The sequence below is a fragment of the Rattus norvegicus genome, chromosome 1, assembly GCF_036323735.1.
Source record: "Rattus norvegicus strain BN/NHsdMcwi chromosome 1, GRCr8, whole genome shotgun sequence".
NCBI classification, from domain to species: domain Eukaryota; kingdom Metazoa; phylum Chordata; class Mammalia; order Rodentia; family Muridae; genus Rattus; species Rattus norvegicus.
In genome coordinates, this window is record NC_086019.1 from 249,946,019 (window position 1) to 249,973,181 (window position 27,163).

General features: G+C 48.8%; 1 protein-coding gene across 1 annotated transcript in view; it reads right to left on the reverse strand.

The window, feature by feature from the left end:
* Positions 1-27,163, reverse strand: part of Tll2 (tolloid-like 2) — a 115,517-nt gene that overhangs the window by 83,969 nt on the left and 4,385 nt on the right. The window contains 1 exon segment of the mRNA NM_001191898.2: positions 7,385-7,495. Within this exon segment, the coding sequence (NP_001178827.1) occupies positions 7,385-7,495 (111 nt within the window).

Below are 27,163 nucleotides of genomic sequence, written 5' to 3' on the forward strand. Positions count from 1 at the left end.
GGAAAACGTATATGCTGAGTCTGTTTTCAGATCCTCCCTCCTTGGGAAACAGAGTCCAGAAACCCTAAGTAGAGTATTTGATTCAGATACCTACATACCTCTCGGGTACACAGCAGTCTCTTATCTTTGGTCACAGCTCTCCTGTAGTTTGAAACACCAGAGTTTAAATGGTCTTGAAATAAATGAGAATGTGGTTCCACTTGCCCTTCTATGACAATCGCATCACAGAGAGTAAAGGAGGGTACCCTCTGCCACCCCAAGTTGGGATCAGGATCAGGAGTAGCAATCAAGAGGCCAAAGGGATGATGGGGGAAGACTTTATGACTCAAAGACGACACCCAGAGAGAGGATGCAAGCTGTTATGCGATGCTCATTTATTTACTTTGAGCCCAGAAGCCAAACTGCTGGGGTTCTGCAGATGCTCTGCACAGATGGCAGGAGTTAAGGGAGGAAGAGGTTAGCTTGGCCTCTTCAATGGGGATGGACACAGCCCAGTGGCTCAGAATGGACACGGCGGGAAACCGGTTTCCACCAGCGCCAGTAAGTAATTAAAACCGCTTCCCCTTTCAGAGTTCCTATTATAGAGTTCAAGAACTCAGATCCATTATCCCAACACGGATAACCGCAAACTAGAACTTCCTCTCAAGGTACATTTGCAAAGACGGGAATGTTCAAAGCAAGCTTCCTCAGCCCTTTAGGGAAAGAGGAAATAATCAAAAGAGTGCAGCCAGTTGACCACACAGGCTTCTGCCCAGCTTGTGCTGTTGAGAGGAAACTCAGACTCAGAAACAGGGCAACCAGGTCCTGCCAAGCATATGAAAGAGATGCAAGAGGGTTGGAAAGTGTGTGCGTGTGTGTGTGTGTGTGTGTGTGTGTGTGTGTGTGTGTGTGTGTGTGTGTGCGTGTGTGTGTCTGTGTGTCTGTGTGTCTGTGTGTCTGTGTGTCTGTGTGTCTCCCGCTAAGTACTTCCTTCACTACACAGCTAATCCGATTAGCAGCTTTAGGAAACTCCACAATGTTAATTCAAGAGCTCCATTCACAGAGCAGCTAGGCCCATGCCTGCCCAGGGCTCCATTCTTCTCACAGCAAATCAAAAGCTCACAGAGGGGCTCTCTCTCTGAAGGATATGCTCTTGCCTCCACACACATCCACATGCCACTGCCACATCCGCTGGTCAGGTAGCTCCCAGGGGTGGGGAATGAGCCCATCCAAAAATCGAGAAGCTAGAGCTCTTTGCATGGCACACCCAAACGGGGCCACTTCATGAGCACTGCCAGCCAGGTGGTATGCTGCAGCTGGCAGTCGTGCCGAGTAAAGTGGTGTCGCAAAGCCACCCAGCTGCAGAGCTAAGCGTGAGCCACCAGCCTTCTCTGGTCTTCACTTCTTTGTCTGTAGAACGGGGACTTAGAGTAGAGCGAATCGCTGGAACAGGAGGCTGGGCGGAAGGAAGCTCGGGGTGTGGACAGATGTGATGTCATTGGGTTGGACAGAGGACATGAGGGGAAGGGTGCCAGTCTCTGTAGGCTGTGGATTGGGAAGCTTTCGGACAAGCCGTGGGGAAAGGGTCTAAGGAGCAGGGTTGTGTTCCGCCTGTGGTAGCGTCGCTCCGGGGTCTGCCTCCATCCCTGTATGTCTTCCTTCTCGTGTCCTACATCCTATCCTCCTCTTGCGAAGACTTCGGTCACTGAGTTTAGGGGTCCACTCTCAACCAAGAGGATCTCATCCCAAGCTTCTTAACTTACTAGATCTGTAAAGTCCCTCTCCTGTGGGTCACTTTCTGGAGTTCTATTAGACATGACTGGGGACAGCACTATTCCAAATAGTACAAAACGGTACAGTGGCCAGGAAGATGATCTGGAAGCAGGATGAGGAGGTGAGAGATGGGGCAGGGAAACACAAGGTGCAACTCAAACCTGCGGCCTATGTGAGCAGTGACAGAAGTCCCTACTGGGAGCCCCAAAGCCTTCCACGACTTCTTATGTGCCCGCATAGAACACTGAGTGGGCTTCTAAACAAAAGCGTGCCTCCTCATTATCCGAACGTACTCCATTCCCCCTGACGCCAAAATGGCAGCAGGATGGCCAGGGAAGGATGCAGCAAGCCGGGAGCTGGGAGTTGCCACTGAGTGAAGTAAGAATGTGAGCATCTCCAGGACAAAGAGGCTGGCTGGTCCACCTTAGAAGCAACTGGCATCTGTCCCCGTGTTCTGAAGCCTGGAGAGTAACTGCAGCTTCACAGGGTAAAGCCAGGGACGTAGACTCTGGGCTGCCCTGCAGTGACAGCCTTTTCCCCATTGCCTCATGAGGGGACCTCACCTCTCTCCTGCTGGAGCTCCCTTCTCAGCCTCCAAGAAAGGAAACTGCATTTATCAAGGTGTAGAGATTAGGCGAGCTATCCTAAAGACCGCACCCTTCCCCACCTTTGAACTAGCGAGACTGGGTTAAGGGATGGCTCCTTTTATATTTATTTATTTTTTAACCCAGAAAATGCTTAGACATCTACGTACAGTCTTCATCCCGGAAACACCATTCTCGTTTTTAAAATTACATTAAAAGGGAAACAGTCTTTGCATCGTCCCTAAGGGCTTAGGTATGGTGTGGCGGGGCTGCCTGTAGACCACCAGTAGCCTTGGCATGGGGTCAGGGGCATTCACGATGGGATGTTACCAAACATGTAGATTGTACTAGCACATTCCAGAAGGTGTGTGTGTGTCTGTGTGTATGTGTGGTGTGTGTCTGTGTGTCTGTGTGTGTGTGGTATCTGTGTGTCTGTGTGTCTGTGTGTGTGTCTATGTGTCTGTGTGTCTGTGTGTAGGGGAGTGTGTCTGTGTGTGTATGGTATGTGTGTGTCTGTGTGTCTGTGTGCGTGCGTGTGTATGTGTGTGTGTCTGTGTGTGTATGTGTGTATGTGTGGTGTGTGTCTGTATGTGTATGTCTGTGTGTCTGTGTGCGTGTGTGTGTTTGTGTGTGTATGTGTGTATGTGTGGTGTGTGTCTGTGTGTGTATGTGTGTGTCTGTGTGTCTGTGTGCGTGTGTGTGTTTGTGTGTGTATGTGTGTATGTGTGGTGTGTGTCTGTGTGTGTCTGTGTGTCTGTGTGCGTGTGTGTGTATGTGTGTGTTTGTGTGTATGTGTGGTGTGTGTCTGTGTGTGTGTATGTGTGTGTTTGTGTGTGTATGTATGTGTGGTGTGTGTCTGTGTGTGTGTGTTTGTATGTGTACGTGTGTATGTATGGTGTGTGTCTGTGTGTCTGTGTGTGTTTGTGTGTCTGTGTGTATGTGTCTGTGTGTGTGTGTTTGTGTGTGTGTGTCTGTGTGTGTGTTTGTGTGTCTGTGTGTGTTTGTGTGTCTGTGTGTGTGTTTGTGTGTGTGTGAGTCTGTGTGTGTGGTATGTGTGGTGTGTGTGTGTGTGTGTGTGTGTGTGTGTGTGTGTGTGTGTGTGTGTGAGAGAGAGAGAGTTTGTACACGAGGCCGGCCATGCATGGCACATCAGGACAGAAAGGAATCCAGCAAGTATTGCCAGTGATTCCTGTGGCTGAGATAACAGGGTTTTCCTTGTCCACTTAGGAGCCTTTGCACTTAAAAAAGAACCGAGCGGTATTAGTTTAATCAGCAAAATCAATAAAAACATATTCCCAACCTGAAAATAAAATGGCTATTCTGGATAGCTACAAAATGCAATTGACCCTTGGAGAAAAGTAATTGGAATAAAAATCCACTTTGCGACACAAACACACTGAGGAAGAAAACCACACTAAGCTGAGAAAGGAGAGGACATCACTGGTGCATCTGAGCCTTGGCATCCAGCCTCTATGTCCCACCCCCAAGCCCTTCCACATGTGGCAGTTTCCCCTGATCTTCACTTTGATTCCAATCCTTTCCTACATCCGTCTTCTCTCTGCAAATATGAAGAATTATTGACACATCACATTTATTCTTTCCTATGACCTCATGCTCTTACTCTGAGCTAAGAACTATTTCTATCCCCATTTGGCAGATGAAGAAACTGAGGCTTGCCTCTGTGATTCAGTCCAGATAGTGCAAGCCTGAGACTGAGATCAGTGCTCATAGCACCCTTCTGAGGCCAAAGCCCCCTTGGCACACATGACCTGGAGAAGGCCAGGGTCTGCAACTTCTGACACCATTGTCTTCTTGACCCCACCAACACTGGTCAGCACCTGGGTCCAAGGTGCTGCCTCTGGGGAGTCCAAATCTGAATGTGATGTGGTGCTCCATTAGTTCACAAGATAAGGACAGAGCAGATAGACATCCCAGTCCCACATCTATCCTGATCAAGCATTCTGAGAGAGGTGAACCACTGGACATCCCGTCACCACAGCCCCTTGGGTGACCTTTCCTGAAGGGGACTCTCTAGCAGCTATGCATGGTACTGTGTCTGACCAATGCCTACTCTCTCTGGAGCCTTTCCCTCACAACTGCTAGGCTGTAGCAAGTGCCCAGGAATAGTGAAAGAGAGCTGATGGGGTAACCCTGTGAATTCCTGGTGGCGCGTGGGCCTGTTGGGTGGGCCAGAGGGTACATTAGGGAGATCAAGATCCAAAACGGATAACAGACTCTGCACGGGTACCACTCCTGCTTTATAAGGAAGTATGCCCCCACCTGGACTGTGAATTGGCACAACCACTTTGGAAATGGATTCGATGATATCAACTTGAACCCAGTACCCTACAATTCCACCCAGGGCAGCTTCCCAAGGGGCAATGGGTGCTTAAGGAAATAGATTCTGTCTTTATTAGAGCAGGAGACCCTGAGCTGCCCAAACATCTGTGGACAGAAGATGTAGCAGAACAATTCACAGCCCTGTAAAGGGGTGAGCTATTCCATCAACATGGTGGGTGAGTTTGGTAGTAGTGCAGGCCAGTACAGGATACAGAAGAACACTTAGGCAGGGTGTGGCCTGCACAGACAAACCGGGTGATGCTAATGAAAGTCAGATCAGTGATGATCCCGGGATGAGCTCTGACTATGAGGAAGAGTCTTTGGCATCTGAACAGCACAGTGTAAAGTTCATCGCAGCGAGTATGAAAGACATCGTGTTCACTAGTATTAAGCCATGCTGTGAATGACACTTAGGAACCACTTTAAGCACAAATTAGTTAGATCATCTTCTCCAGACCCCTGGGAGGGGCTGAGGGAAAGGGCGAACGGATGTTGTGGTAAATCATGAAGAGAAGGTTTGCTATGCTGGAGCACAGATGAAACAGTGGATATGCTGTTATAAAAAAAAAAATTCGATTCCTCATTTGAACCTCTAGTCAGTTCTTCAAACCATGTAGAAGAGGCCACACAAATTTTACTGTTGTTCATAGACTCAGACACCACCGAGGAAGGCGGATGTGTCCCCAGACCACTGGCAATGGTTCCATGACCTACTGACAACACTGGCCATTCATCAGACAACCCCCGTGGGGACCTTTGTAGACAATCACACCAGCTGATCATTCTCCTCAGATAACCCCAGAGCCTTTGACTCTGGACACATCTCATCCTGCTCTCTCTCTCTCTCTCTCTCTCTCTCTCTCTCTCTCTCTCTCTCTCTCTCTCTCTCTGGTTTTCAGGAATATTCCTAACATCACCAAGTACATCATTAGGGATACACCCATGACATCACTACCAGCAATCAGTGTGACCAGTTGTTTACATCCTCAGCCAGGACCCAGCATCCTCAGAGCAGCTAACAAGTTACAGGAAGTAGAGGGATGGGCCTTTCCACTAAGGAATGGCCAAGTCCACACTTAGCAAGCTATCGTCTTATTGAGACCCCTTAGAGGACTCTTGCTGTACACAGGTTAAGCCCAAGCTCACTAGTGAAGACAGTAAGGAAGTTTTGGCTTGCCTCCTGTGCTAGCCATTCTCTCCACATGTCCACCTAAAGGAGTCTGCCTGAAGGGCCATCTTCCAGTGACAACTTACCTCTGTTTCATGTAGACCCCCTCTTGTTTTTCCTAACTATGTACCCGTCTTCCCCTCCACCTGAAGTCTCCTCTCCCACTCAGGGCTCCTAATTCTCCTTTATGACACAAGATGAGGGTGCCATTCATATCATAATCATACCCAAAAGACTCCTCCACTCTTGTCTCTTCCCACTGCTCTTGCTCACCATAAATTCCTCCCCGTTTCTTGAGATCTTACATGCCAGGCACTGGGTTAGCCTGCTACCCTTGGCATAAACTTCCACACATCTATGGAATGAGTCCAAGTTTCATCCTTGTTTTACAGATCTACACTTGTCTGCCTGCTCCGAGCGTCTCCATGAAGGCAAAGGTTAGACTGTCTTCTGTTTCTCTCACCAACACTGAACCTGACCCAGGATGAGGCTTAAATAGTTTCAAGAGAAGGAAGGATTTGTGGGGGAAAGGTTCACAGATAGCAGGATGTTGTGAGCCTTAGTCGTCAAATAAAAAGTTACGGTCCACCACATGAGAATTCCCAATCCCATACTCAGTGCCCTGCACTACTTCTAGGACCAGAGGCTACAAAGCTAAGGTCACTTGAGTCTAGTGTATGGGGTTTTAAAGGGTGAGGAGCACCCAGGGGAACAGCCTCATCTCAAGGCTGGCAGCCAGGAGAGAAAGTAGCCACAGAATGAAAACTGGGTGTGTCTCCTAGCCCAGACAACATAAGGACTTGCCTGGTTATCAAACAAGTGCACAATTCTCCATGGGCAAGCTTCTCATTTTAGCCTAGTCATTACCATTGACAATGTTGTCAGAGATCATTTAAATACAGCCACTTAGCAATTCTCTCCAGTCTACAACAAACCAGACAAGCCAGAGTCTTAAGAACCAACACTGGGCTTCAGGCTGAACCCTCCAAAAGAGGCGACGAGAGATTCTCTTAGAAGGATTAGCTAAGTGTGGGCTGGGGCAAACAGTAATGATTCTACTGATGAAGTGCATGCTGTACATCATCAAGGACCTGAATTTGAATGATCAGCAGTCACATTAAAAAGTTAGGTGTGGTGGCACAGTGCTGGGTGCAAGGTCCAGGGAGAGGCAGATACTCCTTGGTGAGCCAACCTAGCCAAATGGAGGAGGCCCAGGTTCGGTGGGAGACCACACCTTACAGAAGGTGGAGACTGAGCTACGTAGACACCGACTTTGACCTCTGACCTCCACACACATGTGCACACATGCACAAGTGTGAACAAATACAGGCTACACATACATATATACATACACAGAGAGGGAGGGAAAAGAGGGGGAGGGTAAGTTTAATGTCCCAGATTCATGCCTTCATCAGAGGAAGTAGTGTGGTCCCTCCAGGTCTTCCACAGAGGTCTCTGGACCTCAGAGATATCAAAGATTCCTAGTGGAGCCCTCCAGCAGCCCACTGGGACCCAAGCTGATGAGGAAGCCAATACTTGCCAGTGTCGTGTCCCATTCTTTCCATGGATGGCTTGGTCCAGTCTTCAGCCTTGTCAATGTGAAATAACTTGAGATCATCTTCATCCAAGGCGATATCTCCCCAGAAGACAGCTAGCAGGAGAAAACACAGTGGTCAACTTCACCTAGGGGTCAGAAAGGGGGCTTTGCTAACTAACCTTCCAGAAGTCATCAGACACAGGGAGCAAATCCTAGGAAAGATGGAGCTGACGATCAAATTTCTCCTGGAGTCTCTGAGACAATTGTATTAAGGCCATAGTTATCTGGGCCAACCGCCATGGGAACCCGGAGGCTTGCCTATAACTCCATCTCACCCTAGTCTATCCATGGTGTCCCCAGAATATAGACAAAAAGGCGCACCACCGTCACTTACATTTTCGCTCACAGCATCTGCTGTCCTTCCCTGTGAATGACTCCCACTCTAAGGGCAAGCAATGCTCTAGAGAGCCACGCCCAGCACCTGGCATCCTGAGCACAGACGGTGTAGAACACAGAAACGGCTTATAGGAGGCTGTGTAACTCTACTTTGTAGGCATGTCCACATGGACGCCTGTATGTGCACCTCGATGGGTCCCACTGGGAGGTAGTGGCACCATGAGACTGGGAGAATGGGCCCAGACCCCTCCTCCCTTTCCTTTTTGCACTCTGGTGATGAGGTGAGCAGTTCTTTCCCACCAGGTATACCGCCTCAGGGCTGTTTGGCAAATCATTGACTCATTTCAGCTCTGGCGTCCTCTTGTGGGGATAAAGTTGGAACTGGACTTCAGAGTTGTGGGAGGAATAGTGAAGTCGAGGTTTCCCAACAGCAGCACAGGACTGGGCACGGTGAGTGCTCAGTGACCCACCGGGCCACCCTGATTCTCACCGAGTTCTCTCTGACACCTGTTTCTCCCCTTCTTCCCCCTGAGGACCCCTGCCAGCTATAACTCCCATGTCTGCTCTGGGGAATTCTCCTCCCACCCAGACACACCCCTTGCTGACTCTGTGTTGCTGTGGGATTCATCTCCTCACCCAGCAGGTGCTGTACCTGTGCCTGCCAGACTTCCAGCAGACGAGGCTGGCAATCATGCCGCACACCTAGCGTTCAGGCTTTTATATGTTCCAATTATCAATGGAGTCAACCTGCATGTCCATTTCCCAGTTCTTACATTGATATTCCCATGTTGATTATGCACCCGCTTATAAACCAGAAAACAGAGTCCAAGTGGGGGAAAAAACATCCGTACTCAGGGTCACATGGCCAGCAAGGGGCAGAGCTGACTCCAGCCCTGGTCGCTCTCCAGCCCCATCCCTCCACCTCATAGCCCCCTCAGCATTTAGATCTATTCAGCTTCCCCCACTTCGAAAGATTCTAAATGTCTTGAAGACAGGCTCTGGTTTCTTGCACACACATCTATCAAAGACCACTTCCCACACTAAGAAAACTAAGCCAGAGGCACAACGTGTAGGGCAGAATCACATAGATTCAGCCTGTGAGAAACCAGGCACACAATTTAACTCCCTCAGTCTGAGCTTCTTCGCAGCTCAGATGGAGATAAATGGTGATGTTGCTTCTTTCCAGGGTTGCTGTGAGCATCAGGTGAGTTGGTGTGAGCACAAGGCCAGTACCTGGACCCACTAAGCAAATGTGACAAGATATCTCTGTCCCTTAGACCTCAAAATCCTTAGCAATGTCTACAGGACAGTGATATATAGTCAGACTGGTTAGGTAGGACCTCCTATATCCCTCTGGAACGTTGCCCTACACAAATGCCCAACCCAGGGTAGACCTTACCCACATCAGCCACAAGAGGGTCCAGGGCTGGCTTTGAGGCATCACACAATGGGCAGATCTGGTGTCAGTCATATCTCCCTCCCTGTGGCCTCCACAGGCTTCCTGTGATAGAATCTGGGTCCAAACTCTTCCCTCTTGTCCTACCGATTCCATCCCCGAGACCTGTGAAACTGATCCCATGAATATGCTACCCAAGACCGTCCAAGTAGCTTCCTGCCCACAACTCAGAGAGGACCTCCCCCAGAATCATCTGGTGTTCAGACGATGGCGTTCAGCGGAGATTCGGCAACCCCAGACTCCTGCCACAGGGGGTTTCAATAAGTCAGGAAGAGCAGAAGTGCTGTGATCGATTAGTAATGACTGCCATGGGCATGGTGGGGAGCTGTAACCCTTTTGGCTTGAATTTGTCAATTCTTCTTTCACTGACAGGAAGGAGATAGCCTCATAGTGTTTCAGTGGAGGAAAAAAAATGAACGAGTTTTATCAAAAGCAAGTGCTTTCTTGGGAAATCCAAGTGATAAATTGAAATAACTGGTTCAAAGTTAACGTATCGACAGTAACACACCAGGAACTCATATAATAGGAACTCGTAGCGTTTTTTAAAGGGGTTCAATATCTGAGCTTCCGTGTGGTACCCACCAACTTTCTGTGGCTCCAGGACACCTGGAATGTGGTTAATGTGAAGGAGAAACTAAATTTTAAATCGTATTTTTGCTTTAATTAATTTAAATTTAAATTGTTGCCTGTGGCTTATGACCGTGTCATAAATATAAAGTTGAATGTAATGTAATAAAAACCATGATATATAATATGCAATTATTTAAAAGAACAAGAAGAATCAGATACCTTGGAATAAGTTCAATAGGAAAGGTTGAGAAATACGGACTCCTGATAAAGCTATAACGCGAGTGATCCAGAGAGCACGTTGGTTAAGGCATGGCCATCAAGCCCTGTGACCCGAGTCCAATCCTCAGGACCCACACTGTGGAATAAAAGACAGTTCCCAAAAGTTGTTCTCTGAGCCTCATGTGTGCACAATGGTACGCGCGCGCGCACACACACACACACACACACACACACACACATGCACACACAAAAATAAATTGACAAAAATTAAAAACTAAAGAACTATAAAACTGAGTAACACTGAAGGAGAAACATACTATAGTCATAAATGAGAAAGGCTGTAATTTTCAAGGTTGACTCTTCCCAAGGCGATATGCAGGTTCATACACTTCACAAAACACAACATTTTTATTATTGACAAATTATCTAAAAGTTCACCCCTACAATTATGTGACAACAGTCAAGAGAAAATGTGATAGAATTGCCACAGCCCTGTCACAAAGAATAGTCTAGAACCAAACTCTAGATTGTGTAAGAAAACCCTGAAAAATGAGGTCTCACAGATTTGTGAAAGTCAGGAGACTCTTCGATGGCTTGTGTTGCAACAAATGATTTAGCTCACTATGGAAAACCCAAGTTCCACACAACAAAATTAAATCCTAACAAATAAAACATTAAAGTTGTTTCAACGGAATTTAAAGTCTAAGTCTACAGTCAGTCCTCCATGCCAATGGTCTATACCCGGATTCGACCAACCATGGATCCAAAACAATTTGAAAAAAAAAACACTGTGTCTGTACTAAACACATACAGGCTGTTTTCTGTCCCATTGCCCCCTAAGCAATAGAGTGTGGCAATTATTTATAAAGCATTTGCATAATGTCAGGAATTATATAGGAGGGAGTGCATAGTGCCTCACACCAAGTACGACTCCATTTGACCTAAGAGACTTGAGCATCTGTGGATTCAGTCTCCATGGTGAATGCTGGAATCAGTCCCCACAGATACCAAGGGAAAACAGTATCTAGAAAACACAGCTACTGAAATATTACTAAAAGACGGAGTGTGGCCCATGAAAGCCTTCTCTGAGAAAATTCTCCAGGCTTGCCCATGACCTCTTCCACTGCCGACTGCCAGTGAGTCGGACTGTCATCCATGGGTCAGGACCATTGGTGGTATCATGGAGCTTGACAGAAAGACAAAACCTCGGAGGCCATCTTAGACTTACTGAGAAAGGACTCACATGCTTAAAAGATCCCTCGATTAAATCACATACACACTAAACTCTGCAAAGCACTAGTAACGGCAACAAGACACTGTCCCCAACACCCGAGTCCCAGGCTCCTTGCTATTCTGTTGTGTCTTTCACGGCCATAATGAAGAAATTGCACTGGGTGACCTTTGTGAGACTCGGAACTGCAGAATCACAGAAAGAATCTCAGATGCAATTCCATAGAAATCCCTTTTACCCTCAACTGCACTTGTCTGACCTTGCCAGAGCTTTAACCCTGCAATTCAGAGAGCTGTCAACAGGAGGTACTGTTTGACTATGACATCCTGACCCATAAGGTAAGGGCAGTTCAGAAAGAGATGGTGAATGATCTACAGTAAGAACAATGCCTTTCAGAAATAAAAATTAGAGACCTGTAGCTAGGCGTGGAGGCTTGCACCTGTGATCCTAGAACTCAGGAAGGTGGAGAAGAAGAATCTCTATGCAAGGCCAGCCTGGGGCTAGATAATGAGTTCCATGCCAGCCTAGACTGTGAAGAGAGACCTGCTCTCTAAATTTAAGAAGAAGATAAAGAAGGAAGAAAGAAAGGAGAGAGGGAATCTTCATAAAGCAGTTGAAAGAAATCTGTGTATGCACACGTGTGCAGTGTTTGTATAAATGTGTGCATGTGTGTAGGAAGTGGGCAAGCACAGATAGGTACAAATGCCTAGAGGTCAGAGGTCAACATCAGGTATTGTTTTTTTTATTACACTCTTCATCAAATATATTTTAAAGTTAATACATGCAAACTGTAGAAATATTAAAAATAGAGACCAATTTTAAAGGTACTCTTTCTTTTAAAAATGTTTAGATTTGTCTCACTTATTGTCGTTGCCCATGTGTGCACGTGGAGACCAGAGGACAGCTTTATGAAGTCAGTACTCCTCTCCTCCCATCTTTATGGGAACTCTGGGAGTGGAACTCCAGTTGTCAGGATTCAGAACAAACCCTCTTATCCACTGAGTCGTTTCGCCAACCCTAAAGGCAAACTTTATAACCCTACTCAGTAAGTGGTACCCGCGCTGGTGTTTAGCAGGAGCTGGGGCAGACACAGGCTGAGTTAGTAATGTTGACTGATTGCCTGGGGCAAAGCTGCTGCCCTGGTTGGTTTTAGTCACCAAAGGTAAAGTTAGAGGAGGCAACACAGCTCTCACAAGCTGGTGTAGCAGCTTCAGCTCACTAGTGCTATGACGGTCTGTGCATAGCATGTCACAGCTCCTAAATTCTATTCCTTCCAGGGTTATCCTGCGTGCCTGTGCCTTCTAGCTATGGAGGAGGAAGACTCACAATATGACAGGGACAAGTCACTGGGACAGATTCCTGTCCAGCATCCTCCACCCCAGGGTGTGCTCAGTATAGCACTTCATCCTGTCTGTTCTCCATCCACAGTGGCACTCTCTCTGTCCCCAGCCAGGCAGAGGGAGACCTCCTTCCACTCTGATGCCATCAACAGCCACATTGCCAAGGTGTGCTTCCTTTAGCACCAGACAGTGCGTCAAAGGGTGGCACTTAAGCATGGGAACTGAAAATGAGCAGAACCTGGGCAGGGAGCACAGGCAAGAGCATGCTGGCCAAAGGAATGATGTATGCAGAGATGTGACAAGTGGCAAGGCTCTGTAGGGGGCAGGATCAGAAGTAGTCCCAGTGAAGGAAGGAAAGCTAGTGGTACTGTTGGACATAGCCATGTGGATTCCTGAAAATGTAGGTCATGAGGTCATGGGGTCACAGGAACAGAGAGGTTCAAAGGGGCAGAGAAGGAAGAGTAGACATGGTCAATGGATCCAGGGCTTGGAGAGCAGCCAGGGTGCAGAGGTTCTGAGGAGTCCCTCACTTTGGTGCCACATGTCATGGTTTGACATTCCTTCCATGCACACACCCTCCCCCAGCTCCCAGCATAGGGCCTGACCTACATAACTGCTTCATAAATGAAAGAATGAACGACCTGAGGAAGGTCGTGTGCAACCAATGGAGGATCTTAGTGAGAAATCAGACCTTTGACTCCAACCTCAGATCTGAGCTCAGTTCTCTGTTCCTGTACAGGACCAGCCTCTGGAACTAAGATTCTGGGTGAGCTCTGCAGTCTGCTTCAGATGAGCGCCTGTCATGACCAAGACCAGACAGCCAGACAGGTGCTTAGAGGGGACAGAGTGAAGGAAGGTGATCCTGGAGATCCCTCACGACCCTTCCTGTTAGAGTTTCTATGAGTCTCGGAGACAGTGGGTTTCTGGCAGTGTTTAATGAAACCAGGTGCCTGACTCAGGGTCCCAGACCCACAGAACTGGAAGTCTCTGAGCCAGGCAGAGGGAGACCCCATCCGATGCTGTCAGCACCAGCCACCCTTGACAAGTTATTCCTCACCAGCTCCCAGACAGCACAGACCTGCAAGCCCCTAGCCTTCCCAGAGCCTCTTGGCCACATGACTCACCCAGAAACTCTCTCCAAACCCCAGGAAACCTGGCCTCTGCGTGGAGGAAGCCTTCAGTGTGAGTTCTCCCCCACGTCCCTCCCCTTCCCTCTCCTCTACAAGTCAGCCATTTCCTTACTTTCTCATGTACACTTAGAGCTTGGGGAACTTTTCAATCCTCATCCTGCCTAACCACAAATCTCACGCTACGGGGCTATGTATCCCAGGATGTCTGCGCTGGCACGGTGCACACTTCCACAACGCACACGGGAAGCTGTTCATGATCCCATACAAGTGACGTTTGTTCTCATTGGCGTTTCCTCACCAGCACGAGAGACAGCTGAGCAGCTCCAAGCTGCTGGAGGTTGGGCCCGCAATCCACTTGCAATGAGCATCTAAGAAGGGTGTTGGTGTACGGAACTCCCAGTCTCAACCAAAGTGACAAAAGCAACACCTCCAGGAACAGAGCCCGGGAACACACATTTAAACACAGGCTCTGTCACACCCTGTTCTCACTCACACTCAAGTTTGGGAACCAACAGAGTCAGTGGCCTCTAAGTCCCCCCCCCCCAACAATTGTTTGGTTCCCTTCCTGTGTCTTTTAGAGATCAGTGAGATCCACCTCCGGCTTGGCATTTGCCCATCCCTGTGGCATCTCAAGCAGCGAGGCACCTTGGTAGCACTTTTAGATGGGGATAAGCCTAGGTTAGTGCAGGAACCAAACACGGGGGATTCAAACTACCGCCATTCCTCTCGGGGAAACTTGCAGAGATGGGGTGGCGAGGTCAGAGGCAGGAGAATTACAGGGAAATCCTACCCAGAGATGCTTTTAGTTCTGTGAGTTTCCAACAGAGGGATTTGCCAGGTTTGAAGCAGTTTTGTGTGAATCTTTGTCAGGGAAGTGTATGTACAAACAAACAGGGAGGGTTTTTTTTTTTAAGTAAAAAGTTAATCGGCTTAAAGTGTGCAACTAAATCGGCAAAGCTTACATTAAAGTAACCCACAGAGAAAGGACCCCATGCAAGGAAAAGCTCCAGGGATACAATATGGCTTCTATGTTCTTTTGTAGTTCCCAGCTATAAATATTCATGGGACGGTGTTAATGGGGTCCACGGCTCTATGCAACCACAATAGTTTAATTGTTTATTCTCAGGACCATGAACTTTGAAACCATGACCCTAAATTTTAGCGCACTCGGTAGCAAGTGGGCGGGGGAGAGGTTTGGCTTGCGAGGCCAGGGAGGAAGCAGGCAAGTGTGAACCGTGCCTCCTGGATCTTTGGGTGCAGATTAAAGGGCAGGGTCTGTTTAGCATGGGAAGCCTCCGGTCTGCAGAGCCCACAGCTGCTCCTGGAGAAATGGCCTTCTTGCGGGATGGATGGCTAGGCTCTGCGAACATATGGCAGAGAGGAGTAGGAAACAGTAAATATTTTAATTGGGCAAAATAGATTCATTGTGGGTTTTATATTGGAGTCTTAAGGGAAGAAAAAAAACAACAAGTTTGGATCCAGGAATTTCTAGGATGGCAAAAATGTAAAAGCCACCTAAACAACATACTTATTCCTCGCTGGAGGAATCCAGGGAGGCAAAGCATCGGATTCCCATCATGCTTTTCTTCATATGAGGGATGACAGGTAGCAGACCTCTTCTGATTTACTGTCTCCCAGGACAAATGTCCCTCATTGATCTCAACCCTCCTATCCATTGAACCTGTACATGACCTCTTAATCCGTCTTAGTACAGAGTCACATAGGCCCAGTGGCAACTGAAAAATGGTGTCCAAGTGGACTCTTGTCCTCCCACCCTCCACTGTACCAGAGCCCATTACCTGCTTGCTCTAGTTAAGGATGATCTAAGGGGTCTGAGTGCACACATCAGAGGCCCAATAGGATCCAAGTGTCCTGGGTCGGTCAGGACCTGGGAGAGCGCCCTACACAGCAGAGTTCTGTAGAACAGCCCCAAGCTGTTGGCATCTCATAGCAGATGAGCCAAGAGGGTCTGGCTGCAGCCTGTGCTGGCGGCTGCCTTGCCCAAGGTAGCTGTGTGTTCTGCCTGGACCCTTCATCTACAGATCAGAGTACTGTCACCCTGATACTTCGGTGGTCACGCTACAGCTCGACTCACTGCAATAAAAAACACCGCTCGGGGGCTGGGGATTTAGCTCAGTGGTAGAGCGCTTACCTAGGAAGCGCAAGGCCCTGGGTTCGGTCCCCCAGCTCCGAAAAAAAGAACCAAAAAAAAAAAAAAAAAAAAAAAACACCGCTCGGCAAGCTGAAACTATAAAATGTAGGCAGCAGATTGGTGTGACGGGGTCTGTCATAGCTGCAAGGTTACCTATGCTTTAAAGCTCCAGATAGACTTCGTCTGGTGAACTTCCCTACCCAACTGGTGACTTCTTAGACACACGGGGAAGAGTTAAGTCAGTAGTGTCTGTCACCAGCACTGGGGCACTGCCCACGTCCTCTCTTTCCCACTCACAAATTGTTAATGTGGTCAACACGGTGCTCCCTGTAAATGAATGACTGGAGCCAGGCCTCTCTGCTCAGTCCTTTGTCCAGTAGGCCTGCTCCTGCACCTGCACCTCCCAATTCCCTTGCCCACTTTCACTGTGTTCGCTTTGAATCAGGGGGGAAAAAAACCGCTGCAGACAGTGCCAGGGGTGGGGTTGGGTGGGAGGTCTGGGTATTTCTTCTCTGCTGTGGTGCTCCAGGCCTGGCCACGGTATCTCTTGGGGCTGCGTCACCTCCCACCGGTTCTGACGCCAGTAACATTGTTTCCTCCCTGATTCTTAGTTGCAGGGAGAGCTCGCTTGCCTCACTCCTTAAACTCTGTGTCTCGGGCTAGTTCCTTCATTAATATAAACCATGCACGGTGACCCTGTTTCCCGCAGGACATCCTCACTCACGTAGCTGTCGTGAGAAAGACTTTTTGGCTATTTCTGCAGCTGAGAAAAGCGAAGGGAGCTAAACAACTCCTTTGACCTGGACTCCGCTTCCCACTACCGGATTCCAGCACAATATGACTGCCTGCCATCTCCACCCGCTGCGTCCCCCAGCGGAAGCCCTCACCGACTGTACTCAACAACAGCGGGGAAGATGCAGTTTGCATCCTAAAGAGTGTCTCAGATTTTAATTGTACGTCGTGTGTGTTTTGACTACGGGACCGGCGTTTCATAAACCCTAATCTCTCCGCTGTGGAATGATCTTTCAAGGAGCCATAAATTACACGAGCAATTGTGCGTGACTCACTCTGAAGCTGGAGGCCTACGCAGTGAGCGGAGTGGGAAGATATACTAAGTGGAGAGAAGAAAAGGCCTGGGGCTGAGCTCCAGCCTGTGACTCCCGATAAGATACTGCCCCTCCACACCACAGGGTTCTCACTGGGAAAGTGAGGCATTTAGAGTAGACACCCCCAAGGGTTCCCTCCCAGCTACAACATTCCATTAGTTTTGGCAGAGCGGCCGGTTAACTTACAGCAATGCCTGTGGCCTGTTATCTTAACTGAACCTTCTGCGTAAAAGCCCAGCACATTCGGCTGACTGTGGCAAAGGCTGCTTTTTGCTTTTACCAGTTTCCTTTTCTGCTTCTACAAGAAAAGAACCTGGGACTTGAGTTCAAGCGCTCTCGACAGTAAAACCTCCAGATTCCAAGGGAGCTCCCTATGGCCACGTGACTACGTTCCAGCCAATGAGAGGATGCATACATGGCAAATGAGAAGCCTCTTCTCGTAGTCTTTATGCAACTTCTACCTGCCTCTCACAGCCAGATTGCCAGTGGCGGTCTAGGGCTCTGGCTGCCATCTTGGACTATGAAGAGAAGAGCCTCTCCCAGGTAGAGAAAGGAGAAAGATGATGGGCCCTGGCTCCTGGAGCATATCCAAGATGGAGCTTCCATGAGCCTAGACTGCAGACTCCAGAACCTGATGTGACAAAGACACAGATGTCGTTTTCCAGCTGTGGTCACGCATTGCCTGCCTGCCCCACGCCTCCCTGTTCTCTCGTGGTTCTGGAGCTGGGCGCTGTAAAAATACCCCCTCCACCATCTATCGCACGGGGAGAGAGACCTGGATGCCACTGCATCATGGAAAACCCTTGCTCGCTGGTTCTGGAGGCCTCATCTCTCTTGCCCCTGCAGGAGTTGCTGCCAGCCTCATTCAAAAGCGCCACCGGCTTCAGCCACTGGAGGTCTTCCAGTCTCCCTCCACTGGGCGGCTCCTTGCCAACCGGCCTTTTCCTGCTGCCCATCTGCCCGCTTCTCCACAGCCTCACTTATCCACAATGAACTGTACTTGAAGGAAACTAAATGGAACGTTCCAGAAAGAGATGGTTAGTGTTTTACCCCACGTGCTGTTCTGAGTAGAATAATAAAATCGTGCACTGGGATATCCTGTCCTGTTTAGCCCATGACTCTATCCATCATATACATTCAGTACATATTACCTGCCCATCAGTCACTTAGTGGGTCATCTCAGTCATCTGATTCATGGTCACAGCATCTGTGTTCTGATTGGCTGTATCTTCCTTGACCATAGTTAAGGGACAAGCTCAAACATCATGGCAGGAAGGAAGCTCTGAGGCGTGAAACATGAGCCAGATTAGCTTTGGCGCTATGGCCTATAAGGGAGACTCAAGTACAGACCAGTGGCTCTAGTCATTCACTGGAGGTCTTGGAGCGTAAGTCCCGACAATAATGGAGCCAGAGTATCTCCATGAACTTCAGCTTCCAGGGGCTGTAACCACGCCCTCTCCTAAGAAGTTCAGATTCCAGCCTGAGGGATGGGAGTAGGGAGCCCGTGCCTTTCCTGGAAGTCCCTTCGTACACCCAGCACCCCTGCTTTCATCTAAGTTCTCTCTACCTTCTCTTGTCCCCGTTTTCAGATTAACAACTATGCACTCTAAATTTACTAATTGCTCTCCAAGTAAGTGACTGCTGTGGTAGGAGTCTCTCGCCTGCACTATGACAGACAGTAGACTGACTCGGGTCAGTAACTCAGCACTTAATCTTGACTGATACAGTCATGGGGAGTGGGGCCCAAAACAGTTCTATAGTATGAAATGCCTTTTCTGCTTTCTAAAGAAGCAAATGATCTCTCCAGAAATTACGCGTGGCAAGTACGACAGAGAACAGTCGACATTCTCACTCTTTAAGGGAGCCCACTCAGTGTTAAAGGCATGTCTAAGTGTTCAAGATCATTCGGAAAAGAAATGCAAATCAAATGGTAACTGCAAGTTGAAAAAAAAAAACAAAACAAAACACTTTCCTCAAGCCCGAGCGCTGATCTTCAAAAGCTGGAATACACGCGATCAACCTTCTTGGGAATGCAGGGAAGAGAAAAGAATGTGGCCACTTGGTTCATTTTGCTTTGGTTGTGCTGGGCATTGCACCAGGGTCTCAGGTGTGCTGAGCATGTGCTGTGTTCACAGCCCAGACCCCATGAGCATCTATACTTCTAGCAACTCTATTTATAGGAATTTAGAATCAAGAAATAAAGACATGTATAAATATCTAGTTAGCTTAATGCTGACTTACACATCATCTTAGGTATTTGGGGAAGGGAGGGGGAGGGACCACAAGTTCAAGACCAGTTTGGGCTACATAGGGAATTGTGAGGCCTGCATAGGCAGCTTCTGAGACCTTGTCTCAAAACAACAAAACGAGCCGTGGGCGGAGTGTTTCTGTAACACGCTCAAGGCCCTGCCAGGGTTCACTCTCCAGTGTGCAGTAAATAAATACCAGGCCACAAGCATGACTCCAGCATCATTGCTTACAAAAGAAAAAGGGAACAATCGGGAGGGGGAATCTGTGTCTTACAAAGGGGACTTGGTAAGCAAATGACAGTGTTTCCATGCAACCATGAACACTATTAAATTGATGCTCTCTATGTAAGTCTGCTTGTTGCATAAGCATCTTCACTGCCACAGAAAGAGGTCTGTGACACTAAGGATATGGAGTAGAAGGTTCAGAGCCACACAGATATTCGAGAAAGGGGACTTGCTGCTACGAGCACGTACAGAGGGTCTGGAAGCACACGTGCCCTTCCACCATGATGTGTAAGCCAGGAAAACAATTTGTTAAAGCGCTTTCTCCCCTTCCCATCTCACAGATGTCCCATTGCTTGCTGAACATGTCTCAGTGGTCTCTTCATGTTGCTGGAAGGGCCTTTCTGTACATCGAAGCTCAGGGCCCTCACAGCACAGAGTGCGATCCAGTCTCATCCCCTCTCCCTTCCCGCTCCCAGGATAATAATGGTCCTCCCCTCCCAGGGTTAGCCATCCCAGCCAGGTGCTTCTTGTTTCTGTAGATCCTAAGCATTGTGCATCTTTCCAGAAATAACCATTCAAAAGCCATCGGTAGCTCCCCATTTCCCTGAGATGTGTTTCAAGTTACTCCACTTCGAGTTCCCTTTTTTCCAAGTTTATTTCAATCTTGTCACCATTGTTCTTCAAAATAAGCCAGGGTACAGTCCCAGCTTAGTCACATCCCGAGCTTCCCAAGGCTTTCCCTTGACTCACAGTGCTCTGCCTGCATCCCATCCTTCTGGCCTAAGCTGGGGGCTTTCCACACCCTTTCCCAGTAATCCTTCCTTAATCCACCCATGGTGAGTCCTACCTTTTGGATCCCTATGGTATCCCACTTACTCGGTGCTCATTTGACAAATACTACTGACACTATCCAGGTGCTGACACTACTGGTGACAGGAAACTGAGGGAGCCTTGTTTCTTCCCCCAGTAGCTTTATTGTCTGGTGTGTGGACAGTCATTGAGCAAGTTGCCACACGTCAGTAACTCTAATCCGTTCTATTTAGGGGAAAAAAATGCCATATGGAAAAGTAAAGGAACTTTATAAATAATGAGCAATCTACAAAAAAAAAAAAAGAATCCGATATTATATGGGGCTCTGCAGGCTGAGTCTGAGCGAAGCCTGGGATGCCTGCAGGGAGAGCCCAGAGAAGCTGCCAGGAAGACCCTCCCCCAGGGAAGAGTGGCAGGTGATAGGGAGGGGCCTGCAGGAAATGGTGGGCAGCCACGGAGACCACCCATTCTCACTCCAAATGCCTGGGAAGTTCTGAACCATCCTAAACTGGGTCTGATTCTGCAAATGTTGTCAGATGTGAGTTTTAAAAGACCATTCTGGGGGGAGGAGGAATGGGATAGGGAGTTTATGAACAGGAAGTCAGGAAAGGGAATAGCATGTGAAATGTTAATAAAAAAAATATCCAATAAAAAAAGAATACACTAAGGCCCTGTGTTAAATCCCCTACAACCTACTAAGGGTATCAGCTGGGTATAAGTTTCTCTTCATGATTGTATCTTCTTCTCCACTCCTCTGTACCCCCTCCTAATCCTGCATTCTCTTGGTTCCTGTGACTAGACTATAAGATTACACACTGAGGACCCAGCTATACCACTCCTGGGCATATATCCAGCATATAACAGGGACACGTGCTCAACTCTGTTCATAGCAGCCTTATTTATTATAGCCAGAAGCTGGGGGGAGCCCAGATGTCCTTCAGTGGAATACCCAAGATACGGTTCACAGACCATGTGAAGCATGTGAAGCTTCGGTCTGTCTTAGAAGGGGGAACAAGTTACTCACAGGAGGAGATTTGGGGACAAAGAGTGGAGCAGAGACTGAGGAAAGGGCCATCCAGAGACTGCCCAGCCTGGGGGATCCATCCCACATGTTGTCACCAAACTCAGTCACTGTTGGGGACACTAGGAGGTGCAGGCTGGCAGGAGCCTGATATGGCTATCTCCTGGGAGGCTCAGCCAGAGCCTCACAAATACAGAGGCAAATGCTCACAGCCAATCATTGGGCTGAGCACGGGGTCCCCAGTGGAATAGTTAAAGAAAGGACTTAGGTAACTGAGGGGGTTTGCAATCCCATAGGAGGAGCAACGATGTCAACCAACCAGACACTCCAGAGGTCCCAAGGTCTAGACCACCAACCAAGGAGTACACATGGATGGACCCATGGCTCTGGCCGCATATGTAGCAAAAGTTGGTCCTTGTAGGGAGGAAAGACCATTGGTTCTGTGAAGGCTCGATGCCCCAGTATGGGGGAATGCTAGGGTGGGGAGGCAGGAGGGGGGGTTAGGAGTACCCTCATGGAGCATGATGGGAGGGGGGCATGGGAAAGGGGGTTTCTGGAGGGGAGACCAGGAAAGGGGATAACACTTGAAATACGAATGGGGAAAATGTCCAATAAAAGAAAATAAAGAAGAGAAAAAGAGACCATTCTGTCTGTAGTATGCAAAACAGATTTGGAGAGTGTAGGAATCCACAAAGGTGCCGTGGGAGGGAGGGGTAGATGTGGGAGGGGGAAGGGGCGGGGCTTAGGTCAAGCAGTAGGGATGGAATGAGGCAGACAGGCTCAAAGTCGGACCCAGAGCAGGCAGGACTTGGTTTGGGCCACAGGGCAAAGTGAGAAAGTCAATGGCTTATGACCAGGTGTCCTGCTAAAGCACCTGGATGGACTCTTGCACCTGTGACCACTTCTGAGCCAATGGGGAAAGGCAAAGAGCTTGACGGGCGGGGGATGGGGTGGTGGGGACAACTGGCCCGGGGCTTGGAGAAGAGTTTAAAAAGAGCAGGCAGCTTGACAATTCCCTGTGGGAACAGGATTCAAGGACTCACGTCAGCACCCAGTAACCCAGGTGGGAGGAAACGGAAGTGTGGTGGGCAAATTGCAGCATGAGGCGGGGAGCTAAATGGCCCAGCTGGTGAAGCAGGCAGACCAAGGCTGAACACCAACGCTTGAGTGTTCTGCGGGCGAGTCTGAGACTATCGATTAGCAATTGGCAGGAGCAGTTAGAGGATGGTGTGATCACAGATAGATCGCTAACCAATCAGCAAGAAAGCTGGGCTCCGTTGCTAGGCTTGCATCCAGGCAGAAGGAGATTGTGAGCAGGCTGAGTGGGTACAAGGGAAAACCTCTTCTGCATATCGGTATCTGCCACCCTCTCCTCGCTTCACGGTTAAGAGCCAAGGAGCGGTGGAAATTAACACTTGTCACTTGCTGTGGATCCCAAGAGAACTCCGCGGCCTTGAGAGGGAGAGAGAAGTACTCACAAGAAACTCGGCCTGTCATTCACAGGGAAATTCTTAAGGGGAAAAAACAATGCACCCAGAGAAGAGCTACCAAGGACGGCGCACTAAACTCCACACAGTGACGGCCACATTAATCTCCAAGCAAACCATCGTGCTGGACTTGAATGCCATTCTCATTTCCCAAAGGAGTAAACTGAGACTCTGAGAGATTAGGAAATTTGGTCACCTCGCACAGGTAGTAAAGTCACCATGAACTGCAAGCCACAGGCTGTGTCATGCTGACAACAGCGCCTTCAACAGGATGTTGGCCCCTCCAAACAAGGGTTTCCCTGGGAAGCTGGTCCATCTCCTTCCTTTCCTTCTTCAAGGGAACATGGCTGTATCCTTCTCTCTCACCTGACCGTCCACCCATGTTCCCCCCAGGAACATCCCTCTTCCAGAAAGAGAAGAGAGAGGAGATACATTTCAAGATCTTGCATTTATTAGTTGACTCTTTCCAACACCTTGTAACCAAGAATGTCTTGGGATCAAAACTCTCTCATCTTTATCTAGATCTGGGCCAAGGGAGAAAAAAAAGTCATGGAAAAGAGGCTTGCCTGTGGCTTCCCGACAACCTCGAGATTGGGTAAGAATAGAGATGTGCTTGTTGGCCATGGGTAGAAAAAGGTTTCTGCAGTGATTTGATGTCCTTGTCCCTATGGTAACCAGGTAAATGTTCCAGCCCAGGTTCTTACCTGGGCAGAGCCTAGACCATGGCCTGCAGTACCTGCAAGAGCCTAAAAGCCCAGGGCATACCCCAGGGGCTTCCCCCGAGTCTCCCAGTCTGTGTGGAAAGGCAGCACTGGGTACTTTATAAACATCAGGTATGGCCAAGGCTCATAGGCAGACCCACAATGGAGGGTTGACCTTATCATCACTGCCACCCTGGTGAGGATGAGATGCCATGATCTGAGGACTCATAAAGTGACTGTGGGGAGAAGCACACCACTCTCCGATGTGCCATGGAAGCTAACCTCCCTGGTACCTAGACTCTTCGGAAGTTGGAGGCCACAGGAATACAGTCTTGGAGAAGTCGGGAGGAGCCAGGTCCCACTGTTGACCCCTAGACTTGGGACTGGTTTCTTAGCTTGCTGTCAAGCTCTCAACTCAACACCTTCCATGGGTTTATGAGATTCTTGACTGACTATAGTTTTGAGGTAAATCTTAAACATACAGGAGCTACACACATCAATCAAGCATGGCAAGAAAACACAGGTCTTTTAATATGTCCAGTCACTGGGTACTGTCAACTCAGAAAGCTTGTGGGGTTTCAGTGAGTGAGAACAGCACAAGCGATGGTAAAGGCTTTTAGAAGTAAATATCTCCCATGTTCCAAGCATTCTCCTAAGAGCTGTGTCTCTATGAAATCATGTAATCTACCAAGAAACCCTATGTAGTCTATATTTATATAGTGTTTTATTTGCCCAGTGAGCTAAGACAGGCCTTCTCAGAGGTTTTAACTCCAAACTCTGATACTTTCCAGTACCGGTATTCTTGCTTTGCCACAACTGTCTCCTAGTAATGGCGACCGGTGATCACATGAACAGATCCAATCTGCACAGTTGGAGATGCGACAGGTCATTAAGGAGCCACACAGTTACACAGAGGTTCACATTTACTGAGTGAGACTAGGCTGAAGTATGGGTGTGGAACACCGCAGGAGAGGGTCCTAGGGAGAGTGGTCAGCCAGAGGCCCATAGCTAACCACAGACATACTATGGAATAATATGTCCACTTGGCTTCCATCCAGAGGTATCTTCCTTCTGAGCCAATCATGTCCAGCCTGGGTGACAGTCTGCAGGGGACAGTCTGGCAAGCTCTTAGACCTTTAACACCAGTTTGGAGACTACCTATGCCAGGGTGCTGCAGATCCAAGGTTATTCCCATTAGCACTCCCTGACCCTAGTGCTGAGCAGGGACCCCAGGAAGGGGCACGAAAAGCCCATCAGGAGGGCCCCCAGTGATGTAAGACCTGGGAGCCTACCTCTGAGGTTTCACGGTGCACATGAGTCCAATGGAGAGCAGAAAGACCAAGCCTAAAACTCAGTTTCCCCCTGTGTGCAAAGTAGCAGTCACCATATTGCATGTCTCCTGTGGGGATGAGGCTGAGGGGTGCGGAGTGGTGTTTCTTACTGTGCTTGGGCTCCCAGAGCAGCCTCATCTGTGAGGGACCTGTCGAGTTCCCCATTCTCATCTCCCCTTTCCCAGACACTGCCTGTCCAGCAAAAGTCTTGGCCATTGTTGGGAGCCCTGGATTACAGTTGGCACTTGATGCTTCGTGTACTGTATCTGCTTGCCTGGGCAGATGTAAGAGCTGAGCCCTGAGCCAATTGGCTGACCCTTACACAGAAGCCAAGGTAGTGAGTCTCCTCCCTAGACATACACCCTTCTCTGTTTTCTTTATTTTTATTGAAATATAGTGAAAGTGGCATAAAACTTACCCTTCACTTTTTAAAAATATCTTTCATACTTCTTTAAAATTAATTGTTTTTACTCAGGGGAGGGCATTTGGCCTGCATGTATATCTGGGTACCTCTTGCATGCCTGGTGCATCCAGAGAGTAGAAGAGGCATCGGATCCTCTGACTGGAGTTATAGATGGTTGGGAGCCACCATTTTGGTCCTGTGGAAGAACAGCCCTGCTCTTGGCTGCAGAGCCACCTCTCCAGCTCCGATCCCTCTTACTTCTGAGACACTGTTTAACAAGAGTGAATCCCAACTCTGATCATGCAATTATGAGATCACTTATTGCAAGCCAAAGTGCTTAAGAGCACCTGCTCTGCCCTCAGATGACATAAATGCCCATCGCTGAGCACCTCCTGGTGCCAGAAGCTGGGCTCAGATAAAACATCTACCATTTAGTCCTTGTGGCAATCCTGAAAGCTGGGTGAGTCCTTGGCAACTGAGAAAACAGGGTGAGGGAGGTTCAGTAACTTCCTCACACTCACATAGCCTTGCGAAAGGGCAGACAGGTGGACCAGATGCTGCTCCTGCCTGGAGACTGAAAAGGCATTTAACATACAAGGCCTTAGAGAAATTGAATTCCATTAAACCAGCCATCTGCCCATCAGCAAGGACCGTATAGGGCAGGAGAGGATGTAAAGGAAGATGTAAACACACCAGCTGCTCTCACTGGGGGCTGAGCCTTAAGAGACTCATAAGGGACAGGAAGGCAAGCTTCCAGGAGAGACTACTTGACCCTATTGTCCTCTGCCTCCTCTTCTGACAGTCTTAGGTAAGGGCTGCTACATGGCCCACACCGAGGGCAAACGCATAGTTCCTTTAGCCGTAAGCCCAATCCACCTAAGGCCAGCATCCTTCAGATACTGCAAACATCACAGTGAGCTAGATGCCGCTCCGGGTACCAGACACAGAGACTGAGGCCCAGATACTGCAAAGGTGAATGACCTTCCATCAGGACCTGGAGGACTGCTGACAGTCGCTTCCCCAGAAAGGTCTCTGGGTGAACCTTCAAAAAGACCTCCTTGGAAAGCTGGGCGGTGGTGACGAATGCCTTTAGTCCCAGCACTCCAGAAGCAGAGGTAATGAATCTCTGAGTTTGAGGCCAGCCTGGTCTACAGGACAAGTCCAGGACAGCCTGGGCTATCTTGAGGCAAATAAGAAGGGTAGAGTGAGGCTCCAAATTCCAGAGGTGAGATTTGAAATCACGGGCAGGGGCCAGGGGTAGCCCAAAATGAGTGATGGACCATTTGTCACACTGTAGCTCTCACTTTGGCTCCTGAGCCTTAAGCCATCGGGAGCCAACAACTCCACATATCACATGTGAATCCAGCACACACAGCTGCCCAGCGCCTTTGGCATTTGCCAAGCCACTAGCTAAGTAGTAAGCAGGTGCCGCAGGCTGGCAGCCAGTTCCCTTGGATTTACACAGACTGCCTGGGCTTCTCCGCATCACCCAAGCCTCATGCAGGCGGTTTTGATGACCTGAGTCCCAAACTCTTCAAATCAATTCTGGGAGGTGGCACATACCCACTGCCTGTCTTCCCAGTTTTCAACTTTAGAACCTTCCCTAAATCTAGAGAGGACCCAGTCAATGTCACAGGAGCGTGGCAGGTCAGTTTTGCAAACCTGGCTACCCACACTCCCTTACTCCATTTGCTTTCTAACAACGTCATTTTTACAGCTATCCCGCTGGTGAAAGGGAGTCACGTCCCAGCTGGGGCAGAGGCTCATCCTCACGCTGGGTGTGAGGATGTGAGGTGGTCAACAGAGGCACGGGAATTCCCACCTGGTCCTCTTAGATCTACCTGGAATCTAGTTGCTGTGCTGTGAGGGAGCACCTACACCACAGTCACACGGGGAGGCGACCTGAGCATCTCTATCCAACAGTCCAATGAACAGGCAGGCTGTGGGCAGACACA